This window comes from Carassius gibelio, chromosome B19, assembly GCF_023724105.1.
Source record: "Carassius gibelio isolate Cgi1373 ecotype wild population from Czech Republic chromosome B19, carGib1.2-hapl.c, whole genome shotgun sequence".
Classification (NCBI taxonomy): Eukaryota; Metazoa; Chordata; class Actinopteri; order Cypriniformes; family Cyprinidae; genus Carassius; species Carassius gibelio.
The window spans coordinates 10,998,921-11,020,258 of record NC_068414.1 but is presented as its reverse complement, the minus strand read 5'-3'; the positions used below and the strand labels follow the sequence as shown (position 1 = coordinate 11,020,258).

General features: G+C 37.9%; 1 protein-coding gene across 2 annotated transcripts; it reads right to left on the bottom strand.

The window, feature by feature from the left end:
• Positions 1-491: 491 nt before the first annotated feature.
• LOC127979284 (uncharacterized) lies at positions 492-10,558 on the bottom strand. 2 transcript variants are annotated; one of them, XM_052584634.1, is made up of 7 exons: positions 10,142-10,558; positions 9,387-9,474; positions 8,842-8,985; positions 7,725-7,922; positions 7,467-7,629; positions 7,161-7,237; positions 492-911 (listed from the first exon to the last, which is right to left on the bottom strand). In XM_052584634.1, exons 1-7 carry the CDS (start codon positions 10,501-10,503, stop codon positions 603-605), a joined length of 1,341 nt encoding a protein of 446 aa, XP_052440594.1. In that variant the 5' UTR covers positions 10,504-10,558; the 3' UTR covers positions 492-602. The 2 variants fall into 2 exon arrangements, with proteins under 2 accessions (XP_052440594.1, XP_052440596.1); XM_052584636.1 differs by lacking the exon at positions 10,142-10,558 and having other exon boundaries at positions 9,387-9,946.
• Positions 10,559-21,338: the final 10,780 nt, after the last annotated feature.

Genomic DNA, 21,338 nt, shown 5'->3' with positions numbered 1-21,338 from the left:
GAAAGTGAAAACCCACCCTTTGTTTGATGTCAAAGCTAAAGCATTACACTCTAAAAAGAAAAGGTGCTAAATAGCACTAAAAGTGGTTCTTTGGCTCGTAATCATAGGGGAACCACTTTAAGTGCCATATAGCACTTATCTTTAAAGGTGCTATACAGCACCTTTGTCAAATGGTGCTATGTAGAACCATAAGAGGTGCCATAAAGCACCTTGATTGTTTACAATTTCTTCAACAAAAATGGCGCTCCACATTGGTTCTTTGGGTCGTTATAGGGGAACCTCTTTTGGCATTAATGGCACTTAAGCTTCACAGCACATTTGTCAAATAGTGCTTTATAGAAACTTTTTTTTAGGTAGTAGGCCATTATCATATCATTATACTTCAATGTTTGAGTCAATATGCTTCTAAATGACGATTTTATACCAAATCATGGATTGAAAGATTCAAAACCCTGTACTAAAAGCTTACTGATAAAGAAAATACATTACACTTTTAACAGTTTAATTCATTTATTTTAGTTGCAAATATAATCAGTGCTTTTTAACTAACAACACTGGCTGAAAAAATAGAAAATGGAATATGAGAGAGAGACAGAGAGACTCTATGCACAGATTGAGCTGTACACTCTTTTAATTGTGACGGGAAGTCCGGCTGCATCCTTCATTTTTAAGACAATGCACTCCAGGAAGGTCAGTGTCTTTTTCAGTCCTTTAGGATATTGGATCCCAAACAGAAAATATGTGCAAAGGATGAGGCCCAGTGCCATTGAGATGTCCTCACTCTCCTCAGTAATGGACTGGCCATCCAACATGACGACAATGTGGTCGTATTGCATGGGATTACCCTCCCTGCAGCCTTTGAGCACCATTTTAGGTGTTGGTGTGTCAGGAGGGCAGGTCTGAGCATGGCCCTGGGGGAGAAGGGATAATAGCATTAACCATCTTCATTTATTTGAAAGGCAAACCTTAAATAGTTGAATAAAACAGTAAGCCCATTGAAGCAGTTGTTTTTGTGAATTTAAGGAGCGGAGTGCCTAAAACCCCCTTGCTGTTCTACATCCAATGTAAAACATGGATTCAAAGAACTTATTGCATTTATAAAACTTACTCCATAAAAATATTTTAATATTTTATTCACAAAATAAAAACCAGCAACAAAAAATTACACATTTATTCATCTGCCAAGCAATGTGGTTTTAAAGAGGTTACTAAGCAACATATGCAGCAGCAAAGACCGTGACAAACAGCACTTGCGCAGTAATATTATTAGGTACACTGTGTAGGAATCACAAAACAGCACTTGCCTCGAGTACCTTATTGCTTTTATAAAACGGTTGCCACACAATACCAATATTAAAGGTGAAAAATGTGTATCTATTCAACTTTCATGAAGTAAAATCACTAAAAGCATTCCTTCTGCTGAAAAAAAAAAAAGTCCCTGTCCAGCCGTAAACAGCAACAGAAGTTACATATATTATTTTGCCAAAAGATGGAGGCAAAGACTGTCTTTATGAGTGAGTCATCTGGAATCGGTAGAGAAGGACGTTTATATTGGAAGGCTCTGAGTCAAACTTGTTATCACGAGGAAGGAAGATGCAACTGACATGACTATAGGCATGAGAAAACCCCTTAACGTTGTGTTAAAAGGACAAGGTAATCGCAGCAGACATTCAAACGGATTATTTTATTACGAATATAGGACTCTCCTGAATACATGTCTACATGTCTACTGTAAATGCAAGTACACTCACTTTCTCGATCTTTCACAATACTCCACTAGGGCTGTGACGGTGGCTGATTTTTACCACCGCGGTGGTCATGGACCAACAACCGCCGGTGGCGCGGTGTTTAAAAAAAAATAATAAATATATATATATATATAAAACATATAAAACATTAGTGTCAAAATTTGCTCATTAACGAAAGCGATCATTTTTTTCCAGTTTAACGTATTCAAATTATATTACGACGGTGGCAGGGATGGCCATCCACTCACAACTGCTGCTTCTGTCACTTTTTCTCATGACAAGAAGTGAATTTATTCATTCGCAGTCAGAATGACTGAACAGGAAACGTTTCAGACACGCGCTCCACTTCACTTTATTATCAGGTGCAAGTTAAGTGAACGCAGACGGTCCTGTGCTCAAAGACGGTGCGCGCTTCCTTTGTGCGTATCCTTTCATATCAAACTGCGAAATAAACTATGCAAGCAGTGTTCATGGAATTACCAAAAAAGGTGATTAAAGCTGACTTAAACTGTGCATGCATGTAATATTATTTATTTAGGCTATATTAGGCCTATATACAGGATATATTTATATGTATGCACGTCTAGAAATCACTCATCTAACACATCCTATTTAACTCGTCAGTTCGTGTTTATTTGAGCACTCTGTCAGTGAACGCCGCCTGCAAAACACTAAAATAAATATCAAAGAAATAATGCTTATAATGAGTATTTTGTCGCGCTGCGTCGCTCGCGTCCATTTGACAGGGTGTATTTAACTTTCTTATTTAGGCTATACACCCTGTCTAACGGACGCGAGTGACGCAGCGTGACAAAATACTCATTATAATCAGTGATGCTACACTGGATGCAGCACAACACGACATGATAAATCCCCGTCTGGTCTGTGAGGTACTGACACAGAGTTCAAATGTCCTGTATAGGCACTAGACAGACTAAACCTGTCGCAACGCAGTTGTGTTGTGTCCAAGGGAAAACCAAAGACACAAAGAGACCAGGAGGGAGGTGGAGCGGTGGAGGATCAGGGGGAGGGACGGAGGGCCAGATAAAATGGTAAAACAGAGACAAGAGGACCAGGTAGAATGGGGAAACAGAGACAAGACGACCAGGTAAAATGGGGAAACAGAGACAAGAGAAGTGCAACACAAAACAAGGAGTCCTGGAGGGTGGTGGACCGGCGGAGGATCAGGGGGAGGGACGGAGGGCCAGGTCCATAGGAGGAAACAGAAAGACACAGACAGGAGAACAAAAAAAAAAAAAAAAAAACACAAAAAGTCCAAGAAGGACATCACGTGACGCCCACCAGGGAGGAACAGAAGACCACCACAACCATGTAGTCAGGGCGGAAGCCCCCCAGGGCGGAGCAGAAGACCACCATAACCGTGTGGTCGGGACGGAAGCCCCCCAGGGCGGAGCAGAAGACCACCACAACCGTGTGGTCAGGGTGGAAGCCCCCCAGGGCGGAACAGAAGACCACCACGTCCGTGTGGTTGAACAAGATGCCCCCCACGGCAGAGCAGAAGACCACCACATCCTTGTGGTCGAGGCAGAAAGCCCCCAGGGCGGAGCAGAAGACCACCACATCCGTGCGGCCGAACCAACAGGAGGACAAGTCTGGTTGGGCAAGTCTGAAACATAGAACATGAGCATGTTAAGGGTAGCCTCCGTGGCCACAACAGGAACAGTCGGGTGCTCAGAGAGTTTGACTGAGACATGACGAGTCTCTGGAAGTTCCGCAGAGGCGAGGAGAGATTCTGGTAGTTCAGCAGAGACGTGGAACGGTTCTGGTAGTTCATCAGAGACGTGAAGAGGCTCTGGTAGTTCCATAGAGAAGTGACGAGACTCTGATAATCCCATGGTGTTTATACTGGATTCCAGAAGATCGGTGCTGACTTGACTTTGCTCATGAAGATTATTGGTGACTTGCATTTGTTCATGAAGATCATTGGTGACTTGTATTTGTTCATGAAGATCAATGGTGACTTGCCTTTGTTCATGAAGATCAGTGGTGACTTGAATTCTCCCATGAAGAACCCTGGTGACTTGACTCTGTTCTTGAAGGTCACCGGTGACTTGACTCTGTCCTTGAAGGTCCCTGGTGACTTGACTCTGTCCTTGAAGGTCACCGGTGACTTGACTCTGTCCTTGAAGGTCACCGGTGACTTGACTCTGTCCTTGAAGGTCACCGGTGACTTGACTCTGTCCTTGAAGATCAACGGTGACTAGCCGACTCTGGAAGGTCCACGGTAACTAGCCCTGACTCTGGAAGGTCAACGGTGACTAGCCCTGATTCTGGAAGGTCAAAGGGGACTAACCCTGACTCTGGAAGGTCAATGGTGACTAACCCTGACCTGGAGGGTCCACGAGCACCTGCCTCGACTCTGGAGGGTCCACGAGTCCCTGGCTCGACTCTGGAAGGTCAACACGAACTAACCCTGACTCTGAAAGGTTGACAGTGACTGACCCAGACTCTGGAAAGTCGATGGTCACTAGCCCTGACTCTGGAAGGTCTACGGTGACTAACCCTGACTCTGGAGGGTCCACGAGCACCTGACTCGACTCTGGAGGGTCCACGAGCATCTGACTCGACTTATGAGGGTCAATCGGAACCTGACTCAACTCTGGAAATTCAACGGGCATCTGACTCGACTCTGGAAGGTCAACAGGAACTAGCCCTGACTCTGGAAGGTCGACGGTGATTAACCCTGACTCTTGAGGGTCCACAAGGACCTGACTCGACTCTGGAAGGTCAACAGGAACCTGACTTGACTCTGGAGGGTCAATTGTGGCTGTTATCAGGTACAGAGGCGATAGATAAGCAGCCATCTTGTGCCATAACTCTGGACCGGCAGCCATCTTGGGCCGTGGCGCTGGACCGGCGGCCATTTTGGTCAGTGGCGCTGGGCCGGCAGCCATCTTGGACAGTGGCACTGGGCCAGCGGCCATCTTGCATCATGGTGCTGGGCTGGCGGCCACCTTGTGCTGTGACGCTGGGCTGGCGGCCATCTTTGGCAGTGGCGCTGGGCTGGCGGCCATCCTACCGGAAGAGACAGGAGTGGCTGGGGCATCCCACGGACGCCGATGCTGCAAGTAGCACACAAACTCCCAGAACCCGAATGTGTCCAATTGATCCAGTTCCTTCTGAGGAACCGAGTCATCCAGTCCAGTATTACAATAGTCCTTAAAGGGGGGGTGAAATGCTATTTCATGCATACAGAGTTTTTTACACTGTTAAAGAGTTGGATTCCCATGTTAAACAACATAAACAACCGGTTTGTCATAAGTTTTGGAAAGTTTTTTTCGAGTATGGGTCTGTGTGACGTTAGATGGAGCGGAATTTCCTTATATGGGTCCTAAGGGCACTTCTCCCGGAAGAGCGCGCGCGCCCTTAGAGCAGAGCAGAGATATTCACTGACCAGAGCGAGAGAGCGAAATGTCACAAAAGAAGTGTGTTTTTGGTTGCCAGGGCAAGACAACCCCGCACAGATTACCAGTGGATGGAGTTTATTTTTACAGAGCATCAACGGAGTTGTGCAAGTGTTTGTGTTTTTCCCTGCATTTCGAAGATGCTTGTTTTACAAACAAGGCCCAGTTTGACGCCGGATTTGCACATCGTTTATTTCTTAAGGATGATGCAGTCCAAACGAAAAAGGGTCACGATCATATGTTGGAACCGCAGGCGGTGAGTAAAACTGCTTCAAATATCTCTGTGTTATTAACTTAACTATCGGGGCGTAAGCACATCAAGTAAACAACATGCGATGTTGCCATCAAACTGCACTTCCCACATTTAAAGAAAAAAAAAGAAAGACGACAAAAAGTGGAACTTAGTCATTTTCCAAAAATCGCTAAGATATATACAGTTTCAATACATACCACATAGAGACGTCCTGCTGTAATATAGTCTGATCTGATCTGATTCTGGATCATAAATATACGGCTGAATCTGACTGTTAGCCATGGTTTGTTTTGGATGATGTTTTTTTCCTCACGGTAATGTCACAGTTTCCAGACGCTCTCAACGCAAAAGCCTACTCGCGCTCGTGATTCTTTAGCTCCGCCCACACTTCACGCCTCCAGCCGCTCGTGTTTTTCAGAAAAAAAAAAACGGTATGACTATCTTTCTCCGGAAAAAACGGTACGACTATCTTTCTCTTATAAATATAATAAAACTAAAGACTTTTTGGAGATATGAAGGATGGAGTACTACTCTATAGGTACTCAAGATTAACAGGAGATTGAGTGAAAATGAGCATTTCACCCCCCCTTTAAGGGCCGCGTCATTGTACCCCATGCCCTCGGCCAGGGACCAGAACACCAGCGCCATGGCACCCACATCATTGCCCTCTTGGCAGAAGGTGGTTAACTTAATGTATTTCGCCCTCCGTTCCACCATACTGGCTGGAGAGGAGACATGAAAGGACATACCGCTAGATCTGTTTGATGGAGTCCTTCTGTGACGATCGTGTACCCAGAGAGACACAGGGATAGCGAGAGATCCAATTGCAGGTATTTTAATAAAAAGGTAATCCAAATCTTTTGGCAAATACAGCCAAAGTCAAAACCAAAAAGACAGTCCAAACAAAACAAACAAAGGAAAGGGACAGGAAAAGGGACTCGGAATATGAGAGGACTCAGAGGACGAGCAGACAGGAAGAATCTCGGGGGATGAGAATGCTGGACACACGAAGGGTAAGGACTCCGTACAAACAACAGGAAAAGACTGGAATATATAGGGAGACTAATGACACTAGAGTTGCTGCACCTGGTGCAATTAACAGGAGTGCAATTACTGTGAAGACAGGACCAGACTAGAGGATTTCTAGTGCCTACGGTGAAGTGCCTAAGGGGAAGTGAGCCCACTAGTGGACACCCAGGGAAACAGAGACTAGACAGCGTGACACAAACATGTGTTTAGGTTGCCAAGAGTGGTTGCTATGGGTGTTGTAGTAATATAGAGAACCATTGGTTGAAGTGTTCATAGCCGTTTTATCGTGCAATAAAACACAGCTATTGACCAATCAGAATCAAGGATTGGAACTAACCGTTTTATAATTATAAAGACATTGATTTTAGCTAATAATACACTTAAACTACACAATGTACCTTTAAAGTAATTAAGTCACAGGTATATGTTTGTTGAGTAATTTACAACGCTTAACCAATCAGAATCAAGGACCGGAACTATCAGTTTTATAATTAATTTTAACTCCTGTCATACAACTGCTCATACTTTTGGCCATTAACTGAAAATTAATGTAATTTTCTCTTAACTTTGACAGCATAGTTTGTGTAGACCAGCAAACAAAAACTAATGTTTGCATTGAAGTCATTTGCACAGCAAAATGAGCAATAATTGTAGTGCTTTAATTAGACTTGCTTTACACTCAGTCAACTGTTGTTCATGCCTCACCTCAACTTCAAACAGCAACCCCGGGTCCTCCTTAAACAGTGCAGGCAAGAGCAGAATAGCTGCTTCCAACTGTAGTCCTTTAAATAAAACAAGAATTAGGTTAACATAACATGGGTGGATGCTTTTATCTAGTTTTCTTTGTTTTTCAATTAGTTACCAAGACAGTAATTATTACTACCTTTAATAAACTAGAAATTAGTCTTTATTATTACACAAGACAGATACATGCAGGAACGTATGATCTCAGGCAGATATGGGTGTCAGACAGTGATACACAGAAAATCTAAGCAGTGCAGATTTAATTACCTTTTTTCAGTCTGCCATCTTCACAGTCATCAACCACACACCTGAACTTCTCCATCAGGGGACTCCGTGAAACTTGAAGGATTTTAGGTGCCATTACCGAGAGCTGAGAGAGAATCTGTTGGTCCACATCAACGTTGGTACGGTCTCTCAGATCCCAAAGGAGCTTATGTTAAGATGAAGGCAAAGTAGAAAAGACAGTCATAACTTGTTAGTCATAAGTCATAACTATGGAGGAAATTAATACACTACTGTACTTACCATTTTGGCCAGTCTGAAACATGGAAATTTAGAGATAATCTCCTCCGTGCTGTGGTTAGACACAAAGTGTCTCCGGTAGATTTTTATCAGCGCCATCCTTTCTTTAAGAAGCTCCAAGTTTGGTCTAAGCTTCTCGGTTTCCTCCTTTATTACTCGGAGATGTTCCCTGATGCTTCTTTCATCTTCTCCTGCATCAACCTATTGGGGTAGTTAAATTGTTACAAACTCTCAAACTACAACATTGGGAGCAGCGACTTTAAAAATATGAGGGGAAAAGGACCAATGGTCATTCTGCATAGACTTATTTATAACTACAAAAAAGCCAAAATATTCTCAGTTGAAATTTACAGTGACCAATCAACTCGTTGGAACCAGGTTCGAGTTAACTGTAAATTTTGGCATGACATTGGCCTGTAGTCACAAATTACACTATATACACAATACAATCATTTTTTTAGTAGAACATAAGATGCATCTTATTATACTATTAGCTTCCCATTTTGGAAAATAACATTTATCAGGGTTTTTGAAGGCCAAAATGATTGTCCTCCTGGAGAGTATTGGAGTCTGGAAAAAGGATGCAGCACAATGCCAAGTTTCTTAATAATAAAGCAATCAGTGAAAGTATGGCCTTTAAGATGCACGTTATGTTTAAATAAGGACTGAATGCAAAAAAAGTTAATTTAATAGGTGGGTATGAATAATTTTTTTATGGCAATACATCGTTAAAATTATTATTTAGTGTTTTTTTCACATTAAAAGAGATAATGCTATAAACAGCCAAATGTTTTCGTAATAGCAGAAGGATCAGGTATAAGCAAATCACAAGTTTTATTTTTCAAAATGTATCACTGTTTTAAGTATAGATAATGCCATTGAATAATACTTTTCATTATGTCCAAATATTGATTTCCATATAATATTGCTTTTCATATTTCATGTGATGTTCATACTGTAAAACTGAATTAATTTCAAGGGCTGAAAATATGAAGACAGGATTTGAACAGATATTTTGCAGGCCTTGCCATTTTTAATCCTTTAAAATGACGATGATGTCCATGGATTATCGCAGAAATTGCAATTATACAAAGTTTACTGCCAAATTCAAGATTTTTACCATGGTACTTGGATAAGCTTCCGCTGTCTGAAGAGGTCGCTTCCTTTTTGCCCATCTCTCTTTCAGTCGCTGTATTTCATTGTTGGCAACAAGAGGCTGCCTTTCCTTCTTAAACTTATTTCTGAGTGATTCAAGCAGGGCATCCTTGAAACAACAAGAGATTGTAGTTTTTAATGAAACATTTACCTTCATGCTAACAGTCAGCCTCATTGCAAAAACCTATGGAGCAAGTTTATTTTGTTGTATACACAATTTTTTGACCAGGTGCATTTTGGGTATTTGCATACTTGCAGTATGTTCTTGAAGAGTTTGACTTATAAATTTAAAAGCCTTTTAGAATTTCCTAAACGCATCATGAAAATACAGAGCTTTCTTCCTCATAAAACAGTTTACTGCCATGAAATAAAATTCCAAATGGACCTACTTGAAAGTGTATTCTTGACAAAAAAACTGGTATCCCCAATAATTCATTTCTAATTATTATTATTCATTTGAAAAAACTATGAACTCATTTTGAAGAACATTACATACAATTGAAAACTTACATATCCAGACCCAATACTTTCCCTTAGATATGGGTAATCCATTATCACATTTGACAGAAGCTCAATGTATTGAAGATGAGTTGGGTACCTAACATTAGAAGGAGAAAAGCATACTAGTTGTTAGTAACTATACCAGCCATAGCAACTACACACTGAGAATTCTAAGGTAAGGGAACATTGTCACAAATATGCTCTGTCTAGTCTGTACCTGTTCTCATTAGTCACTGATTAGTTAACCTTCATCCACCTGTGTCTGGATAGTTTCCTCATTTCCTCAATTTGCATTTAGGCCATCCTTAAAAATATTATTGCTTGCCGTAACAGGTTCGACCATGTCAAATTTAGTCTGATCGATTAAGTTATTGCATTCAAGTAACTAGTACAAATCCAATAAAGTAATATTAATTTTAATTTAATAAGTATTGAGAATATAAATTGCCTAGGCCTAGATACATACACAGGCAACTTTCTTTCTTTTAAATAAAAACCTGTGGCGTCATCTATGATTATGTTTACAATGTTGGTTTAAACATGACACATAGTATGGCCTGTACGTTCACTTTTTTTCACACTAAATATGCGCAACCAGGCAACCAAGAAAACAACAACAACAACAACAACAGGAGATTTCTACTATTTGTTACATATAACCCTTATGTACGTCTGGCAAGAATCGTGTATTGATATTGTATTTGTTGCAGTGCAATTAATCAAGCATTTATCAAACTAGAAAGGCACAAGTAGTAGCAACTTACATTGTTTTCTTACTAAGGTGGTCAAAAAGAGACTGGATCAGTAGACTCCGTAGTTTTGTTTTACTTGCACTCTTCAGATCAGAATCTCTTCTGTCTATGGCCATCCTCAGCACTGTTGGAAAAACTAAAGAGGTATCTGGACCGGACTGTGCTTGGCTGGAGTTATCAATGTTTCTTGGAGGGTTCTCTCTACAGAGAAATAAAATTTGAGCAAGAAAAGGGAAATTCAATAAGAGACTTATCAAATTCATAGGTGTGATTGGTAAAGGACAAAAAAGCAGGAAAATATACGGCGCACCTACCATGAACATCAATGTAAAAGAGTGGGCACAGTGATTGTGTTTTGGCGTATGGGATACCATTCTGATTACCTGCTCATTGGTGTGCTTTTAAGTTTCTCCAACTGGGTCAGAAACAGACTCTGTTTGCGAATGACCGGAAAAAGCCTCTCAGACATCCTCTCTGAGATAACAGCAAGAGTGGCTCCATCTATCTCATGTTCTAGAATCAAAAAAGCATTTAATTAAGAAGGAGAGGTTCAATAAATAGCAAGCATTGTTATGAATTTACCAATTAGACCTTGCCTTGCTACATTCCAGGAAAGTGACAAAATCTTGTGAAAAATGTATATTCTGTTGATCAATTGCTGCAATCAAAGCTAAATGAAACATGTTGTAGCTTATCAAATTTATAACCTTGCAACTCTCCTTTCAGGAGACCATTGGAAAAATATCATGGTATAGGTTGAGTGGTATTGGTTAATCACAAATTAAAGCTTGACTAGCACATTGCATCGCTAACAACAAGATTCTGATTCTGTTCATCACTGAAATCCAACAAATCATTAGCCTAAATTTAAATCAAGTTGAAATTACAAATAACTTAGTATATCTCACAGGGCGATGAAGCAGTGTGATGAACAGGTTGTCCTCTTGATCTGTGTATGCGTCAAGGGCATGGAAGTCAGTTTCCTCCCCAGGTGTAATGGCCACCCACTGAGTTGTTGATCGGACACCATAGGCATGCAGATGCTCAGAGAAGCACCAAGTTTGGCAGAGTCTTCCGCACAATTTCCACTGACTGTGGTACTTAACAATATGTAGAACTTTCAAAAAAACTGGGATTTCCTCAGCATGCACAAGGTCAAGGATCAAGAAGTCTCCAGTGGTGTATTTGACTCTGTCATATATCACTTGTTTGGTTTTCCAGAGTGTATCATTCAGTTCAGCAGAGTCCTCTGCAATAATCTCTCTAAGCTGAGAGGGTAGTGCATTCAAACGTATCTCTATTAAAGAGTACGGGACATCTTCCGAGACATGGTGTCCAGTTGATTGTGCTTCCCAACACTGGCGCATTTGATAGCGCTTTGCCAAAGTCTTTGCAATATTCTGGTAATTGTTTACAATTGATGAAAGGCGTTTAAAGTACAGGTGTTTGGCCTCATACCTGAGACACCAATGTGCTCTCAGTGGACCATGTTGTTTGATTAATCGAGGATAGTGAACCAGAAAGTGAATCTTTGGAGTGAATTTGTCAGGGAAAAGCTTCTGAAAATTCTTCAGAAATTCTGTGATGAGAGCAGACAATGGACTCAACCAACTTGTTTTGATCACAGGTGCCAGTACTATGTCACATATAGATCTAAATAGCAAATAAAGAGCCCAGTAAGTGTTGTCCTGAGGGATGGAGCTTCCAATTAAAAAAGGTAAGAGTCGGAAAAGGGTCAGTTTTTCAACAGCTTTTCCTGGGATGGCACCTTGCTGCAGAGCAGATGGCTTCAGCAAAACAGGCCTGTGAGTTATATCATTTTGTCCAAAGGGGAACTGTTGTAGCTGGTCATTAAACTGTTGCACTGTTACCAGCCTTTCACGGGTAAGATTTAGCAAGACTAATTTCAGAACCTGTGGGATGACACCTTCAAGAATATCATGCATCAAGTCAGGCGGAAAGGATTCAGTAACCTCAAAATGAGGCAGTTTATCAAAAGGGCAGCGTCCAGTAACACCATACAAAGTTTTACCATCTGGCACTTGTAAATGTCTACAGTGTGTGTCAGGAGTCCGGAGAATACACTCACTTTCCTCAGTTTTGTTACCAATGTCACGGTGGTGACATAGACAGAAACGACAGATCCGTCCTTGACTAAAGCAAGTATTGAAACCAGCCAAGGAATGGGCTGATAAATTGTCAGCACAAATGGAAATCACGGAGCCTTTGAAAACACAGGACTTGTCATCAATGTCAACTGATACACCACGGCACTGAAGTTCACAAAGGTCACGAAGAAGAGGATCCAAAATTTGCTCGTAACTATACTTCTGAAGCAATCGGTTTCTGACAAGTACAGCCACATGTATATTTTGAAGACTGGAACGATACTTCAGAGGAATATTTCCAAGAACAAAGTAGACACTTAATATTTTGTGGATCTGCCTTTTGGATCCTAAACAATTTACAATTTCAAATTCATCAGTATATAACTGGAGCCTCAGCTGTGTCTCAGATCCATCAAAAAAGGCGTGCTGCTGAAAAATTAATCCATCTGTGAAGTCTTTAAGTGTTTCACCATCAAAAACTGTGTCTTCCACAACATAAGGAAAAACATCATCTCTTTTCAGAATATTTTTTAAAACTTCCAAAATGGGAATATACTGGAAAGTCTCTTTTCTTCCTGTCGAGTCAAATCCGAGTAAATACTCTACTGGTTCAATTAACCCAAACTCTCTTATACAGTATCTCTCAAACTGAAAGTCTGATGCAATAACATCAAAACACTTTCCAAAAAGGTTGTCTTCAACCAAGGACTTCAAGTTTGAATGATTGTCAATATTGATATTTGTTTCTTCTAAACAGAACTTAAGAAGGTCCTGGGACTGTTCATTAAAAAGTTCAATGAGTATTTTCACTTCATGAGTAATAGTATGCCAAACAGTTTTTGGGAGGATGTGCTTTTCTTGAAGTTTTAAACAAAACAATGCAAAATGTCTCTCAATTAGTGATCTGAAACCACATATTTTTTCAGAAAAAGAGATATTTGGTTCTTCAGAATCAAAAGTTTCCTCGAAATCATTAAAAGTAGGTGAGGTGCCTGGAATCTCCTGATTGTTCTCTGAATCCTCTGCGTCTCTCACGATTTTATGATTCCGAAAAACATGGACACGTAAAGAACTTACTCTTTTGTACCTTTTTTGGCACCCATCGTGGCCACATACAACAAAGAAATGTGGCTCATTCTCATGGAAATACTGCAGGTGTTTGAGGTATTTGTTGTAAGAGACTGTTCTTACATGGCAGTTAGGGCACTGGTGCATTGATCACAGAATACTTGAAGCTCACCCTCAAAAGTTTCACAGAATTCCCCCAAGTCAATATCTTTCAACCACTGGCAAACTTGGACAGAAGTCCAACCTGTGAAGTCTGTCATAACCTGAAGAAAGACACAAAATAACAAAACAAACAAATTAAAACACTAGGATGAATGTAAGCCTATTACCCATCTACAGCAGCCCAGTAATGACAAACATTAATAATTAAAAAATTTAAGCATGTTGACAGTATTTTATGATTGGACACGGACATTTGAACCTTATTTGAACATTTTGATAGTTGGTTGCCAATAAAGTCTGAATGTGTATCCCTCAAAATTTTTTATTTGTTTTCCACTGAAGAAATAAAGACATGGATATCTTGAATGACATAGGGGTTAGTAAATTATCAGGACATTTTCATTTTGAGGTGAACTAACTTAATCCTTTAAATGGACTCTACACTATCAGGCGAGACACTAACGTTACAAGACTACACAGTATCCATGGTAACGATGCAGCTAGCGATACAGCCCGCCACTTTTCGCTATTAGTGATTTGAAAAGATATTAAACGGTAGTGTTATAACTTTATATCTGGAGAAAGTCAAGAAAAGAACGACCCCAGTTAACTTACACTTAAGTTACTTAACTTAACATACAGTTCAGTGTTTGTGAAACAACATATTTATTAGCCAACACGGTTGGTCAGGCTCCTCAGTCAACTAACAGTAGACTGATACTAATCTTAGCATTAATGTCACAAAACACGGTAAAACTTTTGCAAAATACAATGAAAAGTTTCCCCTGACAAGTAACTTAACGTTTATTGTATATTTCACTCGCAGTATGCGCTATGACACTCACCTCGAAAGATATCTTCCGTCTCTTTTTAGAAATGTGTTCGTCGTCGTCGTCCTGGTTTTGATTGACGTCGAGTCCAACGGTTTTTCTAGAGTGTTCTTTGAGGAATGCGGCGCTCGCCCTCGCTCACGTGCACCTGAACTGCACAGTGCACGCTATTCGGCGCATACAATATATTTGTATATATATATATATATATATATATATATATATATATATATATATATATATATATATATATATATATATATATATATATATATAATAAAAAAAATATATAATATATTATATAATATATTTGTTAATTTAATTTAAATGTTTTATATATATAACATATATTTATGGAAAAAATATATATAGTTTTTTTTATTGAACTTAAAAAATTCTTGACACATTTTCACATTTTGTAAGTAGAAATTGAAACACGTTTTTAAACATAACTTCTCACTTATTTTAGGCTAATTATTTGAGGCCTATACCTACACAAACAAAAAGCATTGATGAATATGAATATACGTTTTTATTGAAGTTTGTGACATAATTTCGGTATATATCTGACTTCACATCCATACCAAAAACATTTCTGTGGTCAAAAAGTCTTGTGTGGAGGCCTTTGATATGTGCCTTGTGTTCAGGAAAATCACAATATTTTAATGTAATTTTTCTAATCCTATCACCAACTAAAGCTAAGACACTTAGGATATTAGAGAACTAATATCACTAAGAATTAGGGGCTTAACAGGTTATTTGCATGGCAGTGGTGCCATATAGCACCATATCCACCGCAAAGAACCGCTGAAGAACCGCTGAAGAACCAAACTGGGCTTAACAGGTTCTTTAAATGGTAGTGGTGCTATATAGCACCATATCCACCACAAAGAACCCCTGAAGAACCGCTGAAGAACCATTATTTTTTAGAGTGTACCAGCTTCACTTATTACAAACCAGATTGACTTTATTTCTGTAATACATTTACAAAAGTTCTTATTGAGATTAACATAGTTTAGATGCTGATGGTTTATTGAAAATAATAGTTTAGTTTGAGGTCAACATTGTGGTGATCAGTAGTTGGACAGTTTGACTCAACCTTTTCAAATATAGTTTTTATTTGGCTGCTGCAACTTGTAATTTGTTATGATAAAACAGTGAGAAAATGTTTTTATCAGATAATGTTGGCTACTTACTGATGGTAAAGATATGATCATTATGCAGTGATCTAAACAACTGATTTCTGTCTAATCTCCACTATTAATTTCATATTAGTGGCTGTAGTAACACACTTCAGCAGAATGAGATTCAGCAGTGCTTTAATCAGATAATCTGAATTGTTCTGTACATTTTGAAGCACATTGTTCAGTAATTTGAACTCCTGAATGCTTAGATAAATAGAGATACCAATAATCAGTGTATTAATTTCAACAATGGTGACATGGTTCATGCAGCAATGCATTCTGGGAGCCAAGGATGTGTTTTGTATGATATACTGTATTCAGAATACATTGCAGCATGAAACATGTCACCATTGTTTAGATTCACACACTGATTTTTGATAATTGTGTGATAAATAAGCTTTTTCTTAATCTTTGAAATTATATGATTACAATTCTGCTGGATGTCAGTCTGTAGAAACTATATAGTTGTTATTATAAATACTGTACTACTGATATCATTTTAATCCTTGAGAATATGAATTATATTGTTTGTTTGATGCTAATTATATATTAATTCATATCAGGTTTGTAATTTTATTATAGAATTCCATTATAGAAAATGCAGATCCATGTGTGAGATGATAATCTAAAATGTAATATATATAGGCCTATAATATAGTAAATTAAACATTACCGTGTTTTATAATTTATACAGATAACTGTCATATATGCCAATAAAATAATATTAGATTTTGTATTATTATATAATCTGTCACACCCACTGAAGACTCATCAGTAGGTCACACATGCTGTGATAGCGCTGAAGTTAACTCTGGAGCAGGTTATCTTCAGAGAGCAAGTTACTGTGGTTACTTACACACCCTGAAAGTAACTTCTGATTTTGGAAATGAAAGCTGAGGTTATCCGCTTGCTTATCCTCTAAGATACCTGGGAATGTCACATAACCTGCTGTTTGGAATACTCCACTGATCATATGTTCCCTTGATGTTTTTGCAATAAAAAAAAAAAAAAAAAAAAAAAACTTAGCTACAACAGCTAGAGAAAAATGTTGAAAAGTCAAAAGTCAAACTTGACAAAGTAAACACTTATCCACATAATGGTGACATCAAACCAAACTATTACTTTTTAACATCAACATCTCAACCTCTATTAATCTCATTAAGACCTTTTGTAAATGTATGCCAGACTTAAATTAAATCTGATTTATGATAAGTGAAGCTAGGTTTTTATTTTTTAATCAAAATTTGATATCTGAGCAACATCTAAATCCACATTCAATGTCCAGTGGGAAGCATCCCACTTAAATCTTTATTAGAATGTTAGAGGAAAATGTTTGAATAGTGTTATTAATAACCTTTTTTAGAATTTCTTAAGAAAATGTTATCCCACCTTTAAGGAGCATATTCTGGAAACTAAAATAACATACATTCTGGTACAGAAACACATTTCTTAGTACAGGCTGTAGTGTATTTTTGTATTTATTTTTTTAAGAGAGTAACATGTTAATTTAGCGTGTTTCCTAATCATCTGATAAAAAAAAAATATATATATATATATATTTTTTTTTTAAAGTAAGAAAATGATGTGCAGCACCTATAACCCTTGTGCTGTGCTAACAATCCTTTTACCTAATTTGGTGTTCCAGGTCAAAAATGACCGGCCTTTTAAATTGTTTGCAAATCTCATATTATGCTTTATCATCTGGAAATACTGGATTCAGTATTGTTTGTCAGAAAGCATTCTTTCAATTAGTAGAGGTTTTTTATTTTTTATTTTCTTTTTGGAGCTGATTAATCATAGGCCTCATTGATCTGAGCTTATGCGCCTCAGTATTTAACCAAAAAAAAAAAAAAAAATGTCCACAAAACTGAGGTCCTTAAGCCCTGATCAATGAAGTCATGATCAATTGGTTCCAGAAAGAAATATAAAACCTGTCCTAATTGAAAGAAAACAAGTTTACAAAAAATGAATCCAATATTTGCCAACGGCATGACATAATGAGAGTAATTTTTGTACAAATGTTGCATGGTTGGGACACACACACACACAACAAAAAACTATCAACATTTTTAGGAAGTTGTTATAACCTACAGTACATGAGCAATATCAGTAAAGAGTAAAGTTAGTCAAGAACTACAATTCTGTCAGGACCACTATCATCAAAGATGATTGATAATTAGCATACAGTTTGGATTGGTGCTTTGGTTCTGTTCTTGGCAAGAGCTCTCTGCGCATCCTTGTTACCTAGCATGGATAAGAGCTGGTAGAGCAGCAATAACCCCCCAAGGTAAACAGAACAGAACCAACATTAAGGTTCAATAATTTAATGTAACATTTTAAAAATAAGTCAGCTTCAGAAGAAAATGTTGAAGTAGATCGAGCAATGTGTAAGCTGCTTACAATACTGAAGGACCTTATATAACATATAACTGATGTTTTTCAGTCAAGGTTTGTTACATTAAAATTAGTCACATTGTGTGTCGTCAAATGGGTTGTGTCTTGTAAAGTTCTGTGATTTATTCTGCTTTTTTTTTTTCTTCATGTGAACAGACCTTAAAACGACTGAAGGATACTGACTATATCACAGCAGGAATGAAAGATGTAACGCAATGATCACAATGCTCCACAGGTCACGGTCTGACAAAGCTTTTCTTTTTAGAAGTTTAGAAAAGGATTATCCGGGTGTCGCTGATGCATCAGACTTTGGGGAATCCTCAAAAAAATCCCAGTCACCTCTAAATGTTCCGTGTGTGCTGTGTTTGAATTTAGATTAACCTCCTGGTTCAGTGTTGTGGCCCATGGGATTTCCATTCTGACTGTGAGGTGGATTTCATTTGAACACTATGATGACTGTTTGTATACCATTTCGTCTTAGATATTGTTTATATGAGAGGTTGTTACTGCAAGGTTGGTGCAGTTTGAAAGGTCATGCTGATATCTGTTATGACACCCGCATCTAACTCTAAAACACAACATTGTTTATTATTGATGCAGATATGTAATGCCATTCATTTAAAGACACATAGGGAACTTATATTGGAAAGAACAAACATAATACATGAAAGAAAACATCCTACGCCAAAATAGTTGTCTCTTCAGTGAAATAACCTGAACTCTTTCAGATTCTTTTAAAAAGAAAATAGCATTTTCTTGTGCTCATTACATGTGAAACAGAGGTCAAACAGGTTGGGTTACAACCCAAATAATGAGATTCTCTAGATTGCCTCTTACTACTTTAAAGTCAAGGGCCAACTTATTTAGAGTCAAATCCTTCAAGCTTCCTTCAAAACAGAGGTGTTGGATTGATAAACTGTGCAGATTAATACATTTAATGTTTCTGTTTGTAGATTGTTGACCATGTTTTGCCCTGCAATCTAAACTGAACTTGCAGTTTGTGTCACTGCATTACTATCAGCTAATAAAGAAGGAAAGCAGGATAACTAGGACAACCCTTTCTGTTTTCATATGGAAAACTCATTGTTGAATTCAAGAAAGTGTAGTTTCAGTCCACGCACTGCAACTGTTTTCGCTGATGAAGTTTCTCATCATATGTGGAGTACGGTACTCATAATTATTTTCTTGTTCTTACTGAGCAGTGAGTGTTTCTAAACCCTCTGGTCAGATCTTTCTTTTTTTTGATTTCCACAACTAATGTTCAGTTCTAAATCTATTCAAATACTAAATTAAAATCTGGAACTAAAATCTTCAAGACAGGAATGGAGTTACCTAAGGTCTGAAATAAAATCTAGTTTTTACCCCGAAAATAAACAGAGAAAAGAAAAACAAAAAGAAGTATTTAGCATTTGCAAATCAAATACAGTATGAGCAAATGTATGACATTGATCAGTGTTTTCAGTGTTTTCAGGTATTCATCATCATCATCAAAAAATAAATAAAAATAAAATAATATCAATAATAAATCACTACTGTTCTCTGACGATCGGCCAACAATTACTGTCCATTTTTCCTCAGTGACAATAAATGAAACGATTATTTATAAGAAAGAAACAGTGAAAGTGCAATACATCATCCTTACGGAGACTTATGAATCACACTGAATCGTGTATCAGCTGCATTTAATAAAGCAACCGGGCATCTGTATTTGTAGTATTTACTGTGCAGTGCTTTGGGTGTACCATGTGTCTCTCTGCAAACATCACAGGCTGACTCATGCTGCTGGCGCTCATGATAAACAAACTTCCTGCTCAATATTGAGAAAAAACATGCAAGATGAATGTGCTCATAAACAGAGCTGTAAAGAGAATATAACCAATGTAATAATTCCACATGGATGTGTAAACCCATCACCAAGATTTATCTTCCTATTAGCCTGTATGAAACAAACATATGATGACATTTGGAGAAGTCAGATGTTTCAAAACCCTGTCTGTGTAAGTCTTCAAATCGGACATATTTAAGTAGTTTATGGACATAGCATGATCATAACCAAATATTCTACTTGTTAAATTACCAATTATAACTCTGTAGAAAAAGAATAACTAAACACAGGAATAACTAAAACTCCCAAAAACACTTCAGTTAATGAGGAATGCAAAGTATATTCAGGGCAATTATTTTCTGCACAGGCCTTATTACGTTAATGAAGCTTGACTCATGTTATACTTCAGCTGATTGTAAAACAAAAGAAATCATTTGTTAGTCAGATTGGTCTAGAATGTCTAGGATGAAGATTACATACATGTTGTTGATTTCTTGAAAGCATTAGGCTAAAGTGATTTTATTAATTTACTTGAACATTTTTTAAGAACTCATTTTTTTTTTTTTTTTCATCTATGAATTATTAATCTGGAATTACATTAAAATGCAGACCATACAATTACTGAATCTGTAGTGTAAATAAATAAATACATACACTAATACACAATCAATGAAATGCCAAGACAAATTCATGTTGTAAGGAATATATTATTACTATTGCTCCCCCTTTCTATTAGGTGGCTTTAATTACTGTACCTACATTATTGTGCTCATATTGTATTACAAAACACTTCTGCTGCTATTGAGAAGTGCAATGCAAAAACATGAATGCACACAATAAGTGCCTTGTAACAAACGATTGATTTAAATGTAAAATAAATAAATAAATAAATAAATACAGTAGTTCAGGCCACCTAATATAAAGTGGGACCTTAATGTTTATTTTTTTTTTCTTCCATGGCTAGACCACATTACATTTGTATTATGTTTAGTCATTAAATGAAAACCTTTCATGAAAACAGTAAAAAATAAAATAAATAAATAAATAATAATCACAAAGAATAGTTTTCTATATTCAGCATTAAAATGCAGACAATGTTGTATGCTGCAATTAAGTAAAATAGATAGTCTAAACAAATAATTGAACTGAACTGAAGAGCTCTTGTTGTGCTTGTCATTCTTTATAAAGACAAACAGATGCATTATCTTGCAGGGTGTAATGCTTTTAATCAGAAATCTAAAAGCATCTAGACAGTCAAACATGAATGCCCATATGCTCTCTGAGGTCCCCATGCTGATGCTATCTGGTGTCATGACTAATTGGTGACAGAATCATTAAAACACAAAAATCTTGTTGGGGCTCGCCAAAGGCAGCTTATTACTGCCTTGCCATTTCCCACCCTTCAACCAGCTAGATACAAATCTGTAATCGATAAAAGACAAAGCAGTGGTTTTCAGGTCTCCCAAGACCTGAGTCTATTTCCCACACTTACCTCACTTGCCAGGTCTTTGCAATTCACACATAATGACATCTGAGTAGGTGAGGTACCTTAAAATATCTGATACATTCGCATGCTATTGCATTTTCTCAATTTACTGTGATATTGAATTGTAATGAGATGAGTTTCAAAAGACATGA